General features: G+C 38.2%; 1 protein-coding gene across 2 annotated transcripts; it reads right to left on the bottom strand.

The window, feature by feature from the left end:
* Window positions 1-9,920: 9,920 nt before the first annotated feature.
* Window positions 9,921-15,127, bottom strand: LOC130965306 (PHD finger protein ING1-like). 2 transcript variants are annotated; one of them, XM_057890059.1, is made up of 7 exons: window positions 14,856-15,126; window positions 14,625-14,696; window positions 13,568-13,755; window positions 12,881-12,944; window positions 12,662-12,761; window positions 10,394-10,550; window positions 9,921-10,328 (listed from the first exon to the last, which is right to left on the bottom strand). In XM_057890059.1, exons 1-7 carry the CDS (start codon window positions 14,881-14,883, stop codon window positions 10,218-10,220), a joined length of 720 nt encoding a protein of 239 aa, XP_057746042.1. In that variant the 5' UTR covers window positions 14,884-15,126; the 3' UTR covers window positions 9,921-10,217. The 2 variants fall into 2 exon arrangements, with proteins under 2 accessions (XP_057746042.1, XP_057746043.1); XM_057890060.1 differs by lacking the exon at window positions 14,625-14,696 and having other exon boundaries at window positions 14,856-15,127.
* Between the last annotated feature and the right edge of the window lie 6,209 nt (window positions 15,128-21,336).

Here is a 21,336-nt window from a genome sequence, read left to right as displayed (position 1 = left end):
TGGTACTGGACAAACTAGAGCAGGTACTGCCAGCTTAAGCGCTAGTACGCTTTTTTACAAAAACTTTTTGAAGAAGGTACATTTTCCAACTCAGAAAAATTAACTGAAATCAAGTTTCACATTTATATTTTTAAATTAAGACTTCTAAATTTTAAATCTACTCCGGGCACTACAATTATTTTATTAAAACGGTTTTAGGTGAAAAACCCCGATTCTAACATTAACTATTAGTTATCAAATTAAGGAAATGAATACATAAAATAACTAAAAAAAGTAATTATCAAACAGATACTCTTACCAAGTTGAAATTTTTTTCCAGCTCGAAAAGCTTCAGGGCTATCAAAGTTTTCCTTTCGATCTCTATATAAGTGTATTTCTTTCATTACCTAAACTGAATCTAAATTATTAACCTTGCAGTGCAATGTAACAAGATCAAGTAAATCTCGCATGACATCAGGTGCTTCTTTATAATTTTCACCGAAAAAGCGAGCAGGATTCAAGAAATAAGCCGCTGCATGAAGATTTTTTTTCAAATGTTTGTCCTATCTTGAGTTGATAATCTCTATGTAAGGTTGATATGTAGTCTTACTATGCTTGAACATTTCTTTGATTCCATTTTCTGACCTCAGCATACCTTGATAAACAATTCCCAATGATGCTTTATCATCGGCATCTACCAACCTCAGTAATTTAATCAACGGACTCACAATTTTGCATGCAGTAAAACAATCATACCAAATTTTATTGTCTAGGATAATTGTACTCACAACTCTACCATTAGCACTCCTTCCTAATTTGTGTCCGGTAAAGTGTGTATCAACAACCAATGCTTGTAAATCCATTTTGTGCTCAAAGATACTCTTCAAATATAGGAGGAATAATGGTTTTTGCTTTCTTTTTGGGATCGCCTCCAATCACCTGCTTAGTTGGTAACTGACTTGGAGTTTGTTGTTCTTCTTGCGCTATTGCTTTGTCAATTGCATTCTCAATCTCATCACTACCCTCTTTATTGAAACTTGCTTTTCTTTTACTACTTTTACTTTTCTGTATCTCTTTTAATAAACCTTCCATTTGTTTTTCTACGTCATAAGGGACCTTAGAACATTTCTTAATATCTCCACCTATCTTCGCCAAATGCTTTTTCATTCTATTAATTCCCCCACCCCCAAAAGTACTCAGACAAAATAAGCATTGGGAGGAGCCCTGTCGTGTGAGAGAGCCAGAGAGGCGTTCTGGACTTCTGGAAGCTGGATCTGGGCATCAGGTTGGAGTTAGGGCTAACTGGCTAAGTGCAGAGGTTGAAACGGTAACATTTGGCTATTCATTAAAAAAACTGGCCGGGTCACGGTTCGGTTTGACCGACCGGTTCCTGGCCAATTCATCAGTTCAACTCCAATTTTCGAAATCTCCTATTTTTCTATTTGCCCGAGCTGTATTTTTTCACGGTTCATGGTTCAACCGATTTAACCGGTCAATCCGAACCGGTTTTTAGAACCTTGCAAGAGCTAATGCATATGATTCAATCCTTGAAAACATGACATATACTGAATTCCAAGATTTTTACAATGAGAAATCAAAAGCCACTTCTATCTACCAATATGCTTAATTTCCCACATTTTACCTATTACACAACCTCACCAACTTAAATCAATCAAAGATCCAAATTAGGTGCATATATAATGGTTTTTCACTTAAGGTTGGTAACATGCTAAATTAAAAATCAAAAGGGTTCATTAAGGCTCAAATTGGTTAGCAAGGGTAGAGAAGGAGTGTGGCCATTTGGGTAAGTAGGTTAATTGAAAAGAGGGCCTCAATCATATAAATGCATGTGTACATGGAACAATAGACATAAAGAATTGAACAAATTAAAGATCACCATCATAGAGAAAGAAACACAAGAAATGAATTAGTGATTGTATAATGCAATCACATGCAATAAGACTCAAAACTCACATGTTAATATGTTCTAGCTCATCAAATAAGCTTCACAAAATATATTTTCCCAAGCAAGTTTCCATAAGAAAATTTTCTTTAACTCAAATTAAATTTCTGGATTATTCTAAAGAAAGTAAAGTTTATATATATGTACTTCTATATGTAAACATTATTATTATTATTTTCTTCTTTTTTTTAAGATACGCTCCTGAAAAATTTGATCAAACTTATTCTTGCATATGTATATGTATATATATGCAATTGTGATTGGATGCAAGTTTTCCAAAATTCCTAAGTTAAATTCCTATTTCCAAACAATACCACTTTATCGCACATCTAGGAATACAACTAGGTGCAATCAACTAGTTCTCATCACAATCTACAATTAAACTAGAGACATAATAAACTGAAAGGCATATATACAAGAGTTAGAGAAAGTGTAATAAACATCAAAATGTACCTCAAGCACCTCAACTACTAAAGCATCCAAAATACTCAAAAGAAACTAGTTAAGCTTTAAGAAAGTGCAATAAACATCAAAATATACCTAAAGCAGTTCAAACTATTAAAGCTCCCAAAATACTCAAAAGCTAATAAGGAATCAAAATAAAGCATAGATAGAAAAATGAGCTGAGATGTGCATGGAGTTTCGTCACCCAAAACAAAAAAAAAACTACCGGTCGGACGACCTCCCCACACTTTGAAAAGTGCACCGTCCTCGGTGCTCAGCTAGAAGTTCTGGGAGAAGGAGAAGTCGGGTGATCAACGGACATATGTGCCAGCTGAGAGACCTCAATGCACTCGGCTCCCTGAGGTGATGATGTAGGCTGGTCAGCAAGTTGCTGGGCCGGTGGAGATACCTCAACACCAATGGCTCCAGTCTCAGCCTCGTGCTCGGCGGCAGAGATGCCTCAATTCCATCTCCCTGAGCTGCATCCTTTTCCTCTGACTGCTCCTCAGGTGTGTCCAATGTCTCGATCATCAGGTCCCAGTCTCTATTCTGCAGCTTGATGTTCTCATATTTTCTGTTTAAGCACCTCTCTAAGCGCTCTAGCCGCTCTAGAATCTTGAGGCCTAAATCTTGGGTCATGGGACCACGAAGACCAGATGATGATGCTGCCACTGGTCGGTTTGATTCCCCAATGGTTACCTTTCTCCTCTTCTTTTTCCCATCAGCCCAACCGGAGTAATCCTTTAGCCAGTCTCCATGTGGGATGTACAAATCCTTGTTGGGTAGGGTTAGTGTGTAGTCGTTCTCCTCCCACTCAAGTTCGGCCTTGGCAATCATCTCAGTCACCATAACTAGAAAGGCTGCCTTCCGCTTAAGGGACACTGGTACTCTCCACATTGAAGTCCTAATGATCTTAAGTAAGTTGATCGATTCTCCTTCTAAAACTGCCCAGACCAAAACAGCCATTTCCCATGTAATGGTGGTCTCATGGGTGGTTGGTATGGCAAAGCTCGTTAGTAGTTGTTGCCATATCTGATCATCAAAGGTAAGTTGCTTGACTGAAAAACCATTTGGTTTAAGAACCTTCTCCACATTCATGACCCATTTTGAGTTAGGAACATCTATCTTCTTCAGCACCCTATCCAAGTCTAAAGTACCCAACTGGCGGTCCACTTGCGCCTTGGCATATGCACATCACCCTTTTAGTTTGGGTGGGATGTGGAGAATGTTAGCAATTGCTGCTTTGGTGATAGGAATTTGTTTGCCCTAAACTAGGACGAACTTGAGGTTGACGTTATGAAAATTGGCATAGAACTCCATCACCCACCGAACATTCGTCTCCTTCAACTCTCTATCCATGAAGCTCCACCCCTGGGTCTCAATATGAGAGTCCACTAATGCTCGGAGATCATGCGGTGGCTCATCCATCCATAGCTCTCTCTCGACATTTAACTTCTTCTTTTCCCGAAATAACTTATAATGACGAGCACAATACTTGTTAGGAAACCGAACTGGGTCTTGAGCTGGAATGGCTAAGTCAAGATCCCAGATCACAATGACTTGTTCAACCAGCTTCTTAGATTTTGGAGCCAGCTTCTTAGAAGTAGATGCCATTTTCTTTCCTTGAGGTTTTCTCATCCTGAAAAGGAAAGTGAGAAAATCATAAGTTCACAACTAAGAACCATCAAGCATTGATACAATTGAGCCATGTATGATGCATGTACAATGAAAACAAATGAAGAAGAAAGTATGCATGTCAATATGGATTCAAAATTATCAAGCCTTAAGTGAGAATTGAATATACATGTGGCCATTCATGTAATTCCATTGAAAAAGAGGCCAAGTAAACAATTTCACCAACTCAATTAACAACTTTAATGAACCTCAATCAATAATAACCGAGATTAGGTCAAAAAGAGAAGTTGAGAACATAAAATTCAATGGTTGAGGAGAAGAGAATTGAAGTTAAACCATGAAGAAATGAAATTTTTGGCCTAACCTTGAAAATTCCAAACATAGAAGAGATTCAAAGGCTATTAGTCAACAAGGGTCTATTTGACACAAAAATTTGTCAAATAGCTCCTTGTTGCAATTCATCAAGCAATATAACATAAGGGAACTGAAAACAACAGAAATGCTAACCGAGCCATTTATTAATTGAACTGGTGACCAAATAAGACTGAAGCGGCAGATCACCGACCAAATTAACAAATCCGAAACAATTAACACGAATTTCAAGAAAATTTTGGCGGCATTTCAGCAGTAAATTGGACATTTCCGGATATAAACAAACAACAAAATCAACTCATATGAACTTAAGACAAGTCAAACAGGATACAACACAAAATCATATGAATTGGGCAAGTGACAAATAAAATAGAAATCAGCAGCAATATTAAACAAACCAAACCGATACAGGGAAATCAAGAAATCATCAACAAACCAAGGAAAACAATGAAACAATAACATGTCCAAACAACAGCATTTAGCATAACAAACCTAAATCCACTATCCAGCTCACATTATCTAACCACCTACTCAACTAACATGCATCTCTAACTATCCTAATGTAACAGAAATTAAACTAGTTAATTGGTGCGCGTAATTGAACTCGCACAACTTCACCGGCAAGTGCACCGAGTCGTTTAAGTAATACCTCAGGTGAGTGAGGGTCGATCCCATGAGAATTGTTGGATTGAGCAAGCAATGGTTATCCTGCAAATCTTAGTCAGGCGAATAGAAGGATATTAGTTGCTGTTGTAGGTGCATAAAGAAAAATAGTAAAGAAAAGCAATTAAAGATTGATAAAAAGATAATTTATAAAAATAGTTAAGGCCTCGGAGATGCTTATCTTTCCGGATTAATGCTTCTTACCAACCATTTTAACAATGAATGGTTCATTCTATAGCAAAGCTGTAAGTGATTAACGCCATAGGTCGTGGTCAATTAATCTCCCCTAATTCATATCAAACGCCGTTGTCAGTGGTCATTCAATATGAACGAAGATGAAGCGCACACAATTCACACTCCTGCTGATCCTACTCAAAGTGCCACAGACAAGGTCAGATCTTTCGGATCAGAGAATGATGCTCAAAATTCTAGCCTTAGCGCCACAGAAACCTCATTACCAATAACTAATGGAATTTTATGTCACATATCCCAATTAGCCCAGATAAATTATTGGTTCAGGTGATGTATTCTCAAGCTTTAGCTCAATACTATCCGGGTCAGGACTCGCAAGAACTCATGTAGAATAAGGGGTCATACTCTCGTTCCACCCCAGATTCATATAGATGAAGAATGACAATACATCATAGAATAGAATCAAACATATATTAAAATAGAAAAGTAATATTATTAATCCATAGGAATAAGCAGAGCTCCTATCCTTAACCAAGAGGTTTAATTGCTCATAATTTACAGAGAAACTTAGATTTGATAGTAAAGAATTGATAAGTTATTCCTAAACCTAAGTGATCTCCTCTTTAAATAGGAGATGCTAACCCTAAAAGATGTTAATTTAAATTAAAAAGTACAAGGATAAACGGAACTAAGCTAAAGAGTGCTAAAATCCACTTTGGGCCCACTTTGGTCTTGCGCTTCGTCCAAGCCTGGTGTTCAACTTGGAGAATGGGCATTGAATGCCAGTTAGGGAGGTTGAACGTGTTGTCTTCTAGTCTCTGGTTGGTGTTGAATGCCAGCTTTGGACGTTCAACGCTGGGCTTGGTCCTTCTGGGGCGTTGAACTCCAGATGTGGACGTTCAACGCCATTTATGGGCAGTGATCTGGAAGAGAAGTATAGACTATTATATATTACAGGAGCTCTGGAAGTTAACTTTCCAACGCTATTGAGAACGCGTCAATTGGATCTCTGTAGCACAATATATGCTCGTTGGAATGTACGGAGGTCAGAATTTGACAGCATCTGCTATCCTTTCTTCATCTCTGAACAAGACTTCGCCAATTTAGGAAAATTTGCCCAAAAATCCCCTAAAATCATAGAAAAAATACAAAAACTCAAAGTAGCATCCAAATATGAATTTTTTCCCTAAAACATATTAAAACTTGATAAAATCTACTTAAAACACTAAGAAAATGCAATGAAAAAGCGTATAAGATATCCACTTATCACAACAACAAACTTAAACTGTTGCTTGTCATAAAGCAACCAAAAACAAGTTATGACTAAAGAAGAGAAAACTACATAAGGTCTTAGAGTTGTCAATGAAGCTCAGTTCCAATTACTGAATGGGGCTATTAGCTCCTTCTTTTTGAACAGCTTTGGCAACTCACTTTCTCTTGAAGCTCAGAAACATTGGCATCCCTTGGAACTAGAATCCGGATGATATTATTGATTATCTTCCTTTTAGTTTTTTTTCTTGATTCTTGAACACAGCTTCTTTTTGGTGGTTTGCACCTTTGAGCCTAGCCGTGACTCTAAGCATTTTGTTTTCAAGTATTACCACCGGATACATAAATGCCACAAGCACTTAACTGGGGGAACCCTTTCGATTCGAATTTAGCTTTGCTTAAATTCTCAGACAGTGGTGCTCAGAGTTCTTAAGCGTACTCTTTATTGCTTTGGATCATGATTTTAACTGCTTAGTCTCAAACTTTTTACTGGACACCTTCACACCACAAGCATATAGTTAGGGATAGCAACTCATTTGAGCTTTTTATGCCAATTTTGACCCTCCTAACCATTGATACTCAAAGCCTTGGACCCTTTTCTTTTGATTTTTATTTTTCTTTTTATTTTTTTCTTTTTCTTTTTGCTATTTATTTTGCTTCAAGAATCAATATTTTTTATTTTTCAAAGAATCAATAATACTTCTCTAAATTCACTGTTCTTTTAAGAGTCAACATGCTTAACTTTAATATCAATTATGCACAGTTAATTCATACATTCAGAAAAGAAAGATAGGGCCACCACATCTTAAGTAATTGGAATAGCTTATGATATACTCGAAACCTTGTGTAATTCACTGATTTTTTTTTCAATAATTTTTTTTCTCTTAAGCTTGATGAGGGATACATAGGATATCTTATAACCAAACAAGGAAAAGAAAATAACACTAGAAAGGATGAAATACTCAATGTAATCATGCACTAGAAGAGAAAACAGATGATAAGATAAAGCACAATGAAAACAAAAATAACATAGACAAAAGGGAGAATGAAACGTGACCACCTCAGTGACGGCGACTACTGCTCCCTCTGGAGAATCATCTGGAACGTTTGAGCTCCTCAATGTCTCGCCCCCTGTCTCAACTGTTCCTCCCACATATTCCTCTATTCCTTCCTTATGCTCCTCTGATCCTCCCTTATCTGATGGAGGATGGCAGATTGATCTTGGTGCTCTATCCTCAGCTGATCCATAGATGAAGTCAACTCCCCTAGAGATGTAGTCAATTGGTCCCAATAGTCACGGGGAGAGAAGTACATTCCCTGAGGCATCTTCGAAATCTCTGGTGGAGGCGACTGAAGAGGCTTTTGTTGTGGTCCGTGTGCAGGCTCCCTGACGTGCTCCATCCTCCTTTTTGTGATGGGCTTGTCCATCTCAAGACTAAATATTATATTTAGTGAAAATAAATTTATTTTGCAGGTTGAATTGAAAAATTTAGAGTACAAAAGGGCTTAGGTTGAAATGTTTAAGCCTACAAATAAAATTTGAGTGAAGTTTAAACCCTATTCTATCCACTATTATTCTAAAATCAACCGAAATTTTTTTTCAATTATATTAAAAAAACAAAATTAACAAAACTTTATTGATCTAATTCAAATTATTAAATTTTTTATTTATATTTAGAATTATTTTTCTAATATAAATTAAATAGTATTTAATTAATAATAATTTTGTATCTTTTAAATAATAACAATAAGAATTTTTTATTTTTATAAATAAAATAAATGTAATATTTACCAAAATAAATAATTTTTAAAAAAATTACCGAAATAAATTTTCCTGCCATATCTCGTTTATAGTGTAAACGAGATGGCATTGCACGTATCTCGTTTACACTATAAAAGAGATATGACACGTAAGCGTGACACGTGTATATCTCGTTTACACTGTAAACGAGATACGCACAATGCCATCTCGTTTACACTGTAAATGAGATATGGCCCGTACGCCCCTATATATAGAAGTCGTTTACAGCTGATTTTCGGGCCCCAATTTCACTTTCTCGACATCTTTCTCCTCTCTTTTAACCCTTTCTGACTATACCTTTGACCCGAGTGGGGATGGCGCGCCAAGTGGGGAATGACTGGGACATAAACAGGCTGAATGAGACGACACATTACACCGGGACGGCCGACTTCGAGGTTAGTTTTGTTATGGTTGTTAAATTTAATGATTTTGGCATTGTTAGGGTAGTCATGTAGATCTAGAACGTTGGTATATGAATTAGGAGTTAGGTCTGTAGGCTTAATTTAAAACTCTATCCGCTTGTACTAGGTTTGTATGACATAAATGTTATCAGTTTGGAACTCTATTATTCCTGTGCTATGTTGTTAGTGTTTATAAATGTAATGCTATTATAGTATAACACTGTTTATGTTATTAAAGTTTTCTATTTTATTTTATAAGAAATTTTGGACTCTATTTTATTGTATTATGTTATTTAATTTGTAATAAAAGTAATAATAAAAATAATTAACCTTGAGACTTTTGGGAGATAAATATTATCAAAGGTAAAATTAAATTTTAAAATGTCAAAAAAAATTATAAGTTATAATTGATTGTAAATAATTTAAATATTATTTTTGTTTGTCATAGGCCTCGCCTCCTACTGTCCCGACGAGTGAGCCATACTTTATCTCCATCGGACGCTATCGTCCCGTATTTGGCCGAGACCGGATTTGGCGACACCGTGCCACTCAAAGATTTTACTTTTGACAACTCCCTAATTTCAGCACTGGTGTCTGGTGGAGCAATAGCGTCGAAAGACGTACACGTTTCATCTCCTCTGGGGTGAGGTCATTATCACCCTGTAGGACATGGCGTACCACCTGAACCTACGCGCACACGGTAACCCCGTAAGAAGTGCCTCGGTGACTTTGGTAGGTGGTACGATATGTGGCACCAAATATACACTGTAAACGAGATATATATGTCCCAGTCATACTTGCCATATCTCGTTTACACTACGTGAAAAATAATCTCGTTCACAGTATAAACAAGATATGATAGAGTAAATACTCGTAAAAATATTTACTTTGATAAATTTTATATTTATTTTTTTTATAAATATAAAAAATCCTAATAATAATACCGGCATGAATATAATTGTTGGTGTTACGCAGCAGAAAACCTGATAATAACACCTACCTGCTTCATTAGACCATGGGAGAATTTGAAAACTTATGCTTAAAAACCCATATTTACAAATTAGGCTTGAAATTGTTGACAATTTCAAGAAACACCTTAGTCCTTTAAACACCACAAAATAACTTTCACCATCTAGGAACTTTCCCACATTGTATCATCTAGTTCAAAAGTAGTTACGGTATTTTACATAAATATAAAGAGTAAATGAAGGATGGTTTCTTGGTCAACTAAATAGGAGAATTAACTATAATTCAAGTAAACTTTGTAATAATTTTAGTTTACATTCTGCACAAAATCTATACAAAAATATCCTCTCTTTATGGAAGCTTGACCTAACAACGAAATAATAGCTCCATTTGCAAGATCAATAACGTAAGATGCAAAGACGGCCAGTGATGCAAAGTTTCAAGCCCCTGAAACATTAAAGTTGCATCTTCTAAACATATTAACAATATACAGTCACCCATTTTACTATTAATCTTGTTCTTCTGTATAACCTCATTTGCCTCTGCGACGATTTTTTGTTGCTGCGCAATTTGAACAATACCATTTTCCTTTTGGTTGTTCTTTCAAACCAACACAACCAAAATGAAACCACTCTATCTTGCACTGCAAAACCAGATATTGTCAAAATATGTTAGGGATAAAAGAAAGAAAGTAAAGTAAATACTTACGTCAGGGTTATCACAGGCAACCATCTCGCCATAGCTAACTTGGTTACAAAAGCAGTATGTGGGTTCATTTGGATCAACTGGTAAATCCAATTCCATGCCAGTTTGGTTCACAGGTCTAGGTTGTGCTTCTGTTGCCACTGCAACAAATGTTTGGCGTCTGCAATAGCAGTTGTGATCAAGTTATTTCTATTAGATTTCATTTTGTTTCCATTATCATACCATAAATGCTGTATAAATGGATGCATCATGCAGCATACACAAACAACGGAAACAATAGATATGTGACATGTCACATTATAAGCCTTTCTACGTGTCCGTCTTAACAACTTCAATGTGGAATTCAAAATTTTAATTCAAGAAACAAATATTCAGTCGCAAACTAAAATCTGCCAAGTTATCCAGGTCATTTATGTACACAATTCTAAACCATAGTTGTCATTTAACTCTCTTCATAATGTTACCATGCAAAAATGAATTAACGTTAAACTCGTATGAGCTTTTATGTAAATTGAAACAAAATCATTAACTAATCGATTCCACAGGTTTATAAGTTTATATTCATTTACTTATGATTATGCAACATTTGTTTAACTTATTCAGCTAATTTGATACAAATAAATTTAGTTATATTTTTTTTTCCAAAAAAAAAATGCATATAGACTAAATTAGCATAGAACTCACTCTTTGTCAAACTCATGACCTTACATAAATTCTAATAAAATTGCAAAACTCATGATTCTACAACCAAGTTTATAAGTTAACATTACTTTTGCCCTTAAGATGTACACCTTTTTGCCACTTTTGTTGGATATTTGTCTACATTTTCTAAAAGAATTGGTATTAATAAGGAGAGAAGGATAATATAAAAGGCATTGAGGACAAGAGATCCAATACAAAAGATTTGGTTTTTAGGGGGGACAATTGCAAAACTTTTAAATCTCTCAATAATGGGGAAAAAATGATTGTTGTGGGATACGTTTCTAAAGAGACCATGTGCCTTACACCAAGTAGAAGAAGGATGTCTATCCTACAATACAATGCTTGCCTATCTGAATTTTTCTCATTATAGGTACAAGAGTTACTCTCTAGCTAAATACTATTATTTAGTCTCTTGAGTTATATTATAAAGATGTTTATTTCACTTATTTTGTGATCAAGTTAAAATAAGCCAATATTAAACTAATATGAAGCTAGGGGAACCTGGGGCAATTATAGTGGGTCTAAGTGTGACTAACTGCTGAAGTGGCAGTAGCATGTGGAAAGAGTGAATGCTGCAGAGGGTATATGATGTAAAAGGAGGTTTACCTTTCATTTTAGGCCAGGATTAAGGTTAAGGTTTGGTATTCGGAAGAAATGAGCACTCTATACTTTCTCAAAACATCTCTTTCACATTGATTTCAATCCAGATTTCTACTATTTCTATTTATGGTTTCTGTTATATAATTATAAACACTATTATGTTATTTAATAATGTCAATTACAAAGATATCTTTTCCAAATGTTATATAAAATATATAAACTTCCAAATTTAATCATGGATAATGATAACATTTTAGTCACTAAAGTAATTATCTTGGCAATAAATATTTGGCTTTCTAAATTTAGGTAAAATAAGATTATCTAATTCCTGGTTTTCAAACCAAGGCAAGTGTTGCTTGACAACACAATTTCGTATCATCAAAAGGACTTTGGATTATTTGGCATTTCCATGTATAGTTTGTAGTACATACAGGAGTGTAGGATATCGGATATCAAGACAACAGAGCGTTACAAAGAAATATGTAAGAATGTCAAACAACAGAATGGCAGATTGTATTGTAAAGGCATAGTATCTACAATATCTTCAAGCTCTGATCATTACAATAAGATCACATAACATCAACCTCCATTGTAAACAAAAGAAGTATTAACTGAAGAAGAAAACTAGGAATGCATGTTTGTGAGACTAATGTTTTTCCTTTTGCAATCTATTGCCAGTTGTCTATTCACTCAAGGGCATCACATACTAAGATGTCTCTGTTTTAACACTTTTTCTCCTAAATGCTACCAAAACAAGAAATATATTTCCCAAACGTCTTAACTTCTATTTCATTCAACATTTTACTAAATAATTATGGTCTGTTTGAAGATATGCCCATCATTTGAATCCATAACGGAAAACCATGGAAGAAGGTATCTTATTAAGTGAAGATAATTGAAAATCATAGGAACACATCATGTGATAAGCGAGCAAAAATTGAATCATAAATAGTCCTAGAAAATTCATACTTTTTACGCCCTCCTCTGCCACCTTCATTACCCCTTCCAGATTTTGTATTACCATCAGGAGCTGAAGCAGGAACTCCACTTATTGCAGCATTTTCTCTTTCTGATATAAATAAAAAAATAAATGTTTAATTCATAAAAATACTTAGATTCGTTTGTTATCAATTACGATATAGCACATTAACAACTTGTATAGATCATGAGATGAATAAATGAAAGTACCACGCCGAAGCTCCTCATCAAACTTCTTCAGATACTGATCAAGTTGTTGTATGTGTGTATCTACCTGCAAAAAATCACAAATATATTATTACAAAATCCACACCAACAACCAACAAGTTTTTGTACTTACCTTATAAAAGCGCTGACTCCTCTATATTTTGTAACAAAACCAAAATTTCTTTTCCCAAATCATATATATATATATATATATATATATATATATATATATATATATATATATATATATATATATATATATATATATATTCTTAATCCAAATTTAAAAATGCAAGACAAAAAGTGAAAAAAGCAAACGAAAATAACATACAATGATATCTGAACAATTATTGTACTGCCAGTACATGCCTCTCTTAAAAAGAGCAGCCAAACTCACAAGGGCATAACCTTGGCATTGTGATAAGATCAATCTTTCGGTACATGAGTACAATGAAGTCATTGTGAAATAATTGACTACTGAGAACAAAATCATTGAGAAAAAAAAAAATTAAAAAACTAGCAAGGAAAACAAGGTACGGTCAAACAAATACAAATACAATCCATCATTTAGCTATATCGAACAAGTATTACCACAAAACTGCAATACTTATTCAAGCAAATTATATCTAAAGCTAGGAATCAATCAAAGGTCTTGAAAAAAAATTCCATGTAGCAAGATAAGTGTACTACCAAATCATATGCCTGGACAGCCAGGGCAACCTTTTCATCAGCAATCCTAATGCTATGCTTTTGCTCATCAAGTGCTTCATCGGAAAATCGAACAACCGAAGTATCAGGTGTGATGTTTCCAGACCTAACTCCTCGCCTAATATCTTCAATTTCTTGTTCACAGCGGCGTTCATTTTGCCTTTGAATCTCTAATCACAGAGATCACAGTAGTTATGTGGAGGAAAACTAACACGACTCAAAGGGAATTACTTTTTCCAGGAGAACATTTTGGACAGAGAGTAAGATTACAATAATAAAGGGCATACATGCCATTAATTTGATATCTAAAAACTAATTATAGGTATTAGCAATTAGCAAATTAAGCAACATAAAATATACAAACTAAGACAATGTAATAAGCCTTTAGAATCAAATTAACCAAAAACATGGATTTCAAAATATCTGAGCTAAAGGACAGGCTAAATTCCCATCACAAACTAAATAGTAAATATGGTGTACCTAGGTAATTTCCCATCGTACATTAAAACAATCCAGCCTAACAAATGTATTTTAGATAAGAAAGGTGCTAAATTCATTTTCTTAACAAATTATCAAGCATTATGACATTAAGACAAGTTTCTAAACACCCACCACACTGGATTTGTGTATTATATACCACATAACTAATAACTAATTCTGGTTGCTTCTAACCCATTATTTTTATTTTTTATAGTACTGAGCGCCTATAAAGGGAGCATTGGAGCAACGATTAAGTTATCTCCGTGTGACCTCAATGTCACAATTCAAGCCGCCGAAACAGCCAATGATGTAATTATGCGATTAGGCTGGGTACAATACACCTTTGTTTAAAAGAATAATATAATTCCAGGAGAAGCTCAATAGCATTACTACAAGTTTGCGACACAACAAATGCGCCTTGAGGGTGAAATGGCAACTCGCCTCACGATTAAATCATGTCAATGAACCACCAAATATAGTTTCTTAGATTGTACCAGAACAAACTAGATAATTGCCTTTCTGAACAAGAATATAGCAAAGAATAAAAACGGACAAATACCCTGTAAAGTCTTATCTAGGTCACGCAACAAGGCATACTTCTTCTGAAGAATAACGGGTAGAGACTCCAAATCCGCAGGTAGACAAGGATGGGAAAAAAAACAAAGAGATTGTTATAATTGTAAATTGAAAAGAAAAATTAAAGGTACAAATATTCTAGAACCCTAAAAAATTAATTAAAAAAATTAGTGAGTAATGAAAAGGATATGGAGAAAGGAAGGGAGTGAATTACTGGCTTGAAATTCTTCAAGGAACGACATTAGGTCTGTGCTCCATCCGGACACCGATGTCTCCGCTGCTTTGGCCGGCCTGTGTTATGCGGCTGAGACCTTTAGACGGAGAGAGATAGCATTCAACCGGAAAAGAAGAGCCGATCGTGAGAGAAAAGCGAGCGCTGACGACGCTAGAGGCGGGTTGGGGGACGTTTTTACCAAAATAGTACCGAAGATCATATTACGATTTACGACACATCTAAATGGTACCAAAATAATTAGAAGAATAGGAATAGGGATAGGGATAGGGATAGGAATAGGAATAGGAAAAAACACATATTTTTTATGTTATTGTTTATAAAGTTATGTGTTTTCTTCAAACATTTTCATGTTTATTGTCCACGAAGATAAACAAAAAAAATAAAACCGAAAATGCAGAATTCTCTATAAAAAATAATAAAAACACACAAATTTATGAAAGTTGGTATAGAAATTTGTGAAATTAAATACAAAATAATTATATAAACAAAATTAAGGATGAGAAACATACAATGAATCAAGAGTTTGCACTATTTTATAAAAAAATATATAAATATAAAATGTTATGAAGTTAGATGGATACAAATTTATATAAAGTTAAACACAAAATAATTATATAGACAAAAAAAATAAAAAAGAATGTACACTTCGTATCTAGGAAGAATTGATGAGACTAGTAAAAAGTAGTGAATCTACCAATAAAATTGTTCATACCCTGGCCCAATGCTAAGGGCCCAGGTCCAACCAAAAGGCCTGATCCAATAGATTAAGCCTAGCAAAAGCACCGACCTCCACTCAAGAAGTCGGTGCCAACCACGACTTAGTATGAAGAAGTCGGTTATGAGATTAGCTGGCAGATAAACACCCATTCAAATGAGTAACCGCCCCGAAAATCTCTCTAACCACTTCATAAAGCCATATCTTAACCTCCCCAAGATAATGGGACGGTTAACACCCTAAAGATACGGCACTACACCAACGGTGGTTATTGGCTCACCACTATAAGTACACTGACACCAATCAGGTATTGCTAAGCCCAATACTCTCTAGACCTGCTCACACTCTTGCTAACTTAGGCATCGGAGTGTCTTTGCAGGTACCACCCCCCATTCCTGCACGCGCGCAGGTCGGACGGAGCCTCCCGAGTTGCAGATACACCCGGAGTTCTCCTCCTTCATACACTTGGGCCATCAAACGTCATCCATCTTATTAATCTCCGGTTACCCACCGTAACATTGGCGCCGTTGCCGGGGACCCGAGAGATCATCCATCGATGGCGGATAGATCACACGAAGAAGGCCATACGGAAACGGATTCCGAAGAAGAGAATCTGAACGCAGGTAACGACAATGTGGATGTAACCCTCCACCACGAAGTTAATGATCAGAATAGAGAGGGTACCTCCGGGGTAAAAAACCCGAAGGCTAACCCCTCAGACGAGCGAGAATCGGGAAAAGGTGGACCATCCCACATAACTGAATTAATGGGGTTAGTCCACAGTCGCTTAGAACAATTGGAGCAAGAGCGGGAGAAGCAGAAAGAAACTGAAAGGTACCTCAAAGAGGAGATGGAACAGCGAAAAGAGTTAGAAAGAAAACTCTTACAGCTAGAATCCTCCCTCAAAGGTCACAACTCCCGCGACGACCAAGAAGATCAATTCCCAGGTGGAGAGGATCCTTTCAGCGAGGACATAATGAGGGCAAAAGTTCCAAGAAACTTTAAAAGCCCTGATATGAACCTCTATGATGGGACCACAGATCCAAAGCATCATCTAAGCAACTTCAAAAGTCGGATGTATCTAGCTGATGCCTCCGACGCTACGAGATGCAAAGCTTTCCTGACCACTTTATCGAAAGCAGCAATGAAGTGGTTCGATAGCCTCCCACCAAGATCAATCACCAGCTTTGAAGACCTCTCGAGGAAGTTTTTGATGAGGTTTTCAATTCAGAAAGATAAGGTAAAACATGCACCGAGCCTCCTGGGAGTAAAACATGAGGTCGGAGAGTCTTTGCGAGCCTATATGGAAAGGTTCAATAAGGCATGTTTGGAGATCCAAGACCTGCCCACAGAGGCAGTCATAATGGGGTTAGTCAATGGGCTCAGAGAAGGTCCCTTCTCACAGTCCATATCTAAAAGACACCCAGTTTCTCTAAGCGATGTACAAGAAAGGGCCGAAAAGTACATCAACATGGAAGAGAATGCGAAATTAAGAGACCTGAGTTGGCGACCCGGACCCCCTCCCTCATCCAAGGAGAGGGAAAGGGAAGTCAAGAAGAAGGAAGAACTCGGTCTCGAGAGGCCCAGGAAATATCACTCTTATACTCCTCTAAAAACTTCTATAGTGGATGTATATAGAGAGATTTGCCACACCGAAAGGCTGCCACCCCCAAGACCTATTAAAAACAAAAAAGGGGGAAGCCGCAGCGATTACTGCGAGTACCATAAAAATATATGGTCACTCCACCAACGACTGTTACGACCTTAAAAATGTGATAGAAAAGCTGGCCAGAGAAGGTCGGCTTGATAGATATCTCATGGAAAGGTCGGACACGCATGGAAAAAGAAAGCGAGATGATATGGATAGAAGAGATCCACCGCCGCAGACCCCAGAGAGACATGTTCATATGATCTCAGGAGGATTTGCGGGAGGAGGCCTCACTAAATCCTCTCGCAAAAGACATCTCAAAAGAGTCTATCAAGTCGAGGAAGAAACACCCGACTTCCCTACTATCTCGTTCACAAAAGAGGATGGGCAAGGGATAATCCCCGGGCATGATGATCCCGTGGTGATAACTATGATCCTAGCCAATGCCCATCTCCACAGAACCCTAGTGGACCAAGGAAGCTCGGCGGACATCCTTTTCAAGCCCGCCTTCGACAAGCTAGGGTTAGAGGAAAAAGAGTTGAGAGCCTACCCCGATACCTTATATGGATTAGGGGATACGCCAATAAAACCACTGGGTTTCTTACCCCTTCACACCACTTTTGGAAAAGGGGAAAAATCAAGGACTCTGAGCATAGACTTCATAGTCATCGATGAAGGGTCAGCCTACAATGCCTTAATCGGCAGGACTACTCTTAATCGCCTCGGAGCAGTGGTATCTACTCCCCACCTTTGCATGAAATTCCCAACCCCAGGAGGAATAGCAACGGTGAGGGGAGATCAGAAATTGGCAAGAAAGTGCTACAACGAAAGCCTAAATCTGAGAGGAAAGGGCAAAGAAGTCCACACCATAGAGTTAGGCGGTACAAGGACCAGAGAAGAACTGCGACCCCAACCGGGAGGAAAAACCGAGGAGATACAAGTCGGAGAGGAGGAAGGGAAAAACACTTACATAGGAGCCAACCTAGGGGAAACTCTAAAACAAAGGTTGGGTGAACTCCTGAGAGTTAATTCTGACCTCTTCGCATGGAAGGCTTCCGATATGCCCGGGATTGATCCCGAGCTCATGTCCCACAAACTCTCGGTTTACCCAGGGTCCCGACCTGTGCAACAAAGAAGACGCAAGCTCGGCTCGGAACGAGCCCTAATAGTAGAAGAGCAGGTACAGGCGCTCCTGGAAGCCAGCTTTATTAGAGAGGTCAAATACCCAACATGGCTAGCCAACGTAGTGCTAGTCAAAAAACAGAATGGTAAATGGAGAATGTGCGTCGACTATACCGACTTGAATAAGGCATGTCCTAAGGACCCTTATCCCCTACCAAGTATTGATACCCTGGTGGACTCCAGCTCGGGGTATCAATACTTATCATTCATGGACGCCTACTCGGGATATAACCAAATCCCGATGTACGAACCCGACCGGGAGAAAACATCTTTCATCACGCCGAGAGCAAATTATTGCTACGTGGTCATGCCATTCGGACTAAAGAATGCAGGAGCCACGTATCAAAGGCTGATGAATAAAGTGTTTTCCCCCCATCTAGGGAGCCTAATGGAAGTATACGTCGACGACATGTTAGTAAAAACCAAACAAGAAGTCGACCTATTATCCGACCTCTCACAAGTCTTCAACACTATAAGGTCGCATGGGATGAGACTAAATCCCGCAAAATGCGCCTTCGCGGTGGAAGCAGGAAAATTTCTAGGGTTTATGCTAACACAAAGAGGGATTGAGGCCAATCCCGACAAATGCAGAGCCATCCTAGAAATGAAAAGCCTGACTTGTTTGAGAGAGGTTCAACAGCTCAATGGCCGACTTGCAGCTCTCTCCAGATTTTTGGCAGGCTCGGCACTAAAATCCCTTCCATTATTCTCTTTATTAAGAAAGGGATGCCGATTCGAATGGACTCCGGAATGCGAGGAGGCGTTCCAAGAGTTCAAAAAGTTCTTAAGCCAGCCTCCTATCTTGACCCGACCAATACCGGGAAAAGACCTCGTCCTATACCTATCCGTAGCAAACAGGGCTGTCTCGTCAGCCCTGATAAGAGAAGACGAGGTCGGACAACACCCGGTCTACTTCATCAGTAAAGTCCTACAAGGCCCTGAACTAAGGTACCACAAACTAGAGAAGTTTGCCTACTCCTTAGTGATAGCCTCACGAAGGCTACGACCTTACTTTCAGGCTCACACAATAAGAGTCCGCACAAACCAACCCATGAAGCAAATCCTCCAAAAGACGGATGTTGCAGGAAGAATGGTTCAGTGGGCGATAGAGCTCTCCGAGTTCAATTTGAGGTATGAAACTCGGACGGCAATTAAAGCCCAATGCCTCGCCGACTTCGTTGCAGAGTACGCAGGAGAACAAGAAGAAAAACCGACTACATGGGAACTCTATGTAGACGGATCCTCCAACAAAACAGGAAGCGGCGCAGGCATAATACTGGTAGATGAAAAAGGAACCCAGATAGAGGTCTCCTTAAAATTTGAATTTCCAGCTTCAAACAATCAGGCAGAATATGAAGCCTTGATTGCCGGACTAAAATTAGCAGAGGAAGTTGGTGCTACAAAGGTGGCGATCTACAGCGACTCACAGGTGGTGACCTCCCAAATAAGCGGAGAGTATCAGGCAAAGGACCCTAGTATGAAAAGGTACTTGGAAAAAACCTTGGAGCACCTCGGGCGCTTTGCGGAAACCGAGGTCAAGCACATAACTCGGGATCTAAATAGTAGAGCGGACGCCCTCTCCAAGTTAGCAAGTACCAAACCAGGAGGAAACAACAGAAGCCTGATTCAAGAAACCCTTCAAGAACCCTCGGTAGCAAAAACAGAAGATAAACAAGAGACACTTGAGGTAGTCGGTTTAAACCTCGGATGGATGAACCCTTTAGTCGAATACCTGAAATTCGACATCCTCCCTAAAGAGGAAAAAGAAGCCAAAAAGATCCGAAGGGAAGCACAACACTATACCTTGGTGAGAAATGTCCTTTACAGAAGAGGGATATCAACGCCATTACTAAAGTGCGTACCAACCTCAAGGACCACCGAGGTGTTGGAGGAAGTACATAGCGGGATCTGCGAAAATCATCTCGGAGCAAGATCATTAGCCAGAAAAGTTATCCGAGCCGGATTCTACTGGCCGACCTTGCAGAAAGATGCCACAGACTTTGTGAAAAAATGCCAACCATGTCAGATGCATGCAAATTTCCACGCAGCTCCGCCGGAAGAGCTCATCAGTATCACTTCCCCCTGGCCCTTTGCAAAATGGGGAATGGATTTGCTAGGTCCTTTTCCCCAAGCACCAGGACAAGTCAAATACTTAATCGTGGGTATAGACTACTTCACAAAGTGGATAGAAGCAGAACCATTAGCCACTATCACCGCCCAAAGAAGTCGCAGATTCCTCTACAAAAACATCATCACAAGGTATGGGATACCTTATTCCATCACCACAGACAATGGTACTCAATTTACCGACGCTACCTTCAGAAGTCTAGTAGCCAGTTTGAAAATCAAGCATCAATTCACCTCGGTTGAACACCCACAAGCCAATGGGCAAGCCGAGGCGGCTAACAAAGTCATACTGGCAGGACTAAAGAAGAGACTACAGGAAGCAAAGGGAGCTTGGGCTGAAGAGCTCCCTCAAGTGTTATGGGCTTATAGGACAACTCCTCAATCCACCACAGGAGAAAACACCTTTCCGACTAGTCTATGGCGTGGAAGCTATGATTCCAATAGAAATCAATGAGCAAAGCCCAAGGGTAATTCTCCATGACGAGGTCGGAAACATACAGGGGCACAAAGAGGAGCTCGACCTGCTCCCCGAAGTCCGAGAAAATGCCCAAATAAAAGAAGCGGCATTAAAACAAAGGATGACTGCCAGGTACAACAAGAAAGTCATTCGAAGAACATTTGCCCTAGACGACTTGGTCCTAATCAGAAACGACATTGGAGCCAACAAATCAGGAGAAGGAAAGCTCGCCGCAAATTGGAAGGGGCCATACAAAATCAAGGAAGTGTTAGGAAAAGGTTATTATAAAGTAACCGACCTGAATGGCACCGAGCTACCAAGGTCGTGGCAT

This window comes from Arachis stenosperma, chromosome 3 (genome assembly GCF_014773155.1).
Source record: "Arachis stenosperma cultivar V10309 chromosome 3, arast.V10309.gnm1.PFL2, whole genome shotgun sequence".
NCBI classification, from domain to species: domain Eukaryota; kingdom Viridiplantae; phylum Streptophyta; class Magnoliopsida; order Fabales; family Fabaceae; genus Arachis; species Arachis stenosperma.
This window is presented reverse-complemented; position numbering and strand designations above follow the sequence as displayed.

Coding starts and splice junctions, on each gene's coding strand:
- LOC130965306 (XM_057890059.1), bottom strand. CDS start 14,883: ATGTCGTTCCTTGAAGAATTTCAAGCCA. Junction 12,945..13,567: donor CTGTCCAGGCATATGATTTG/GTAGTACACTTA, acceptor GATTTTTTGCAG/GTAGATACACACATACAACA. Junction 10,329..10,393: donor TTGCCTGTGATAACCCTGAC/GTAAGTATTTAC, acceptor CTGGTTTTGCAG/TGCAAGATAGAGTGGTTTCA.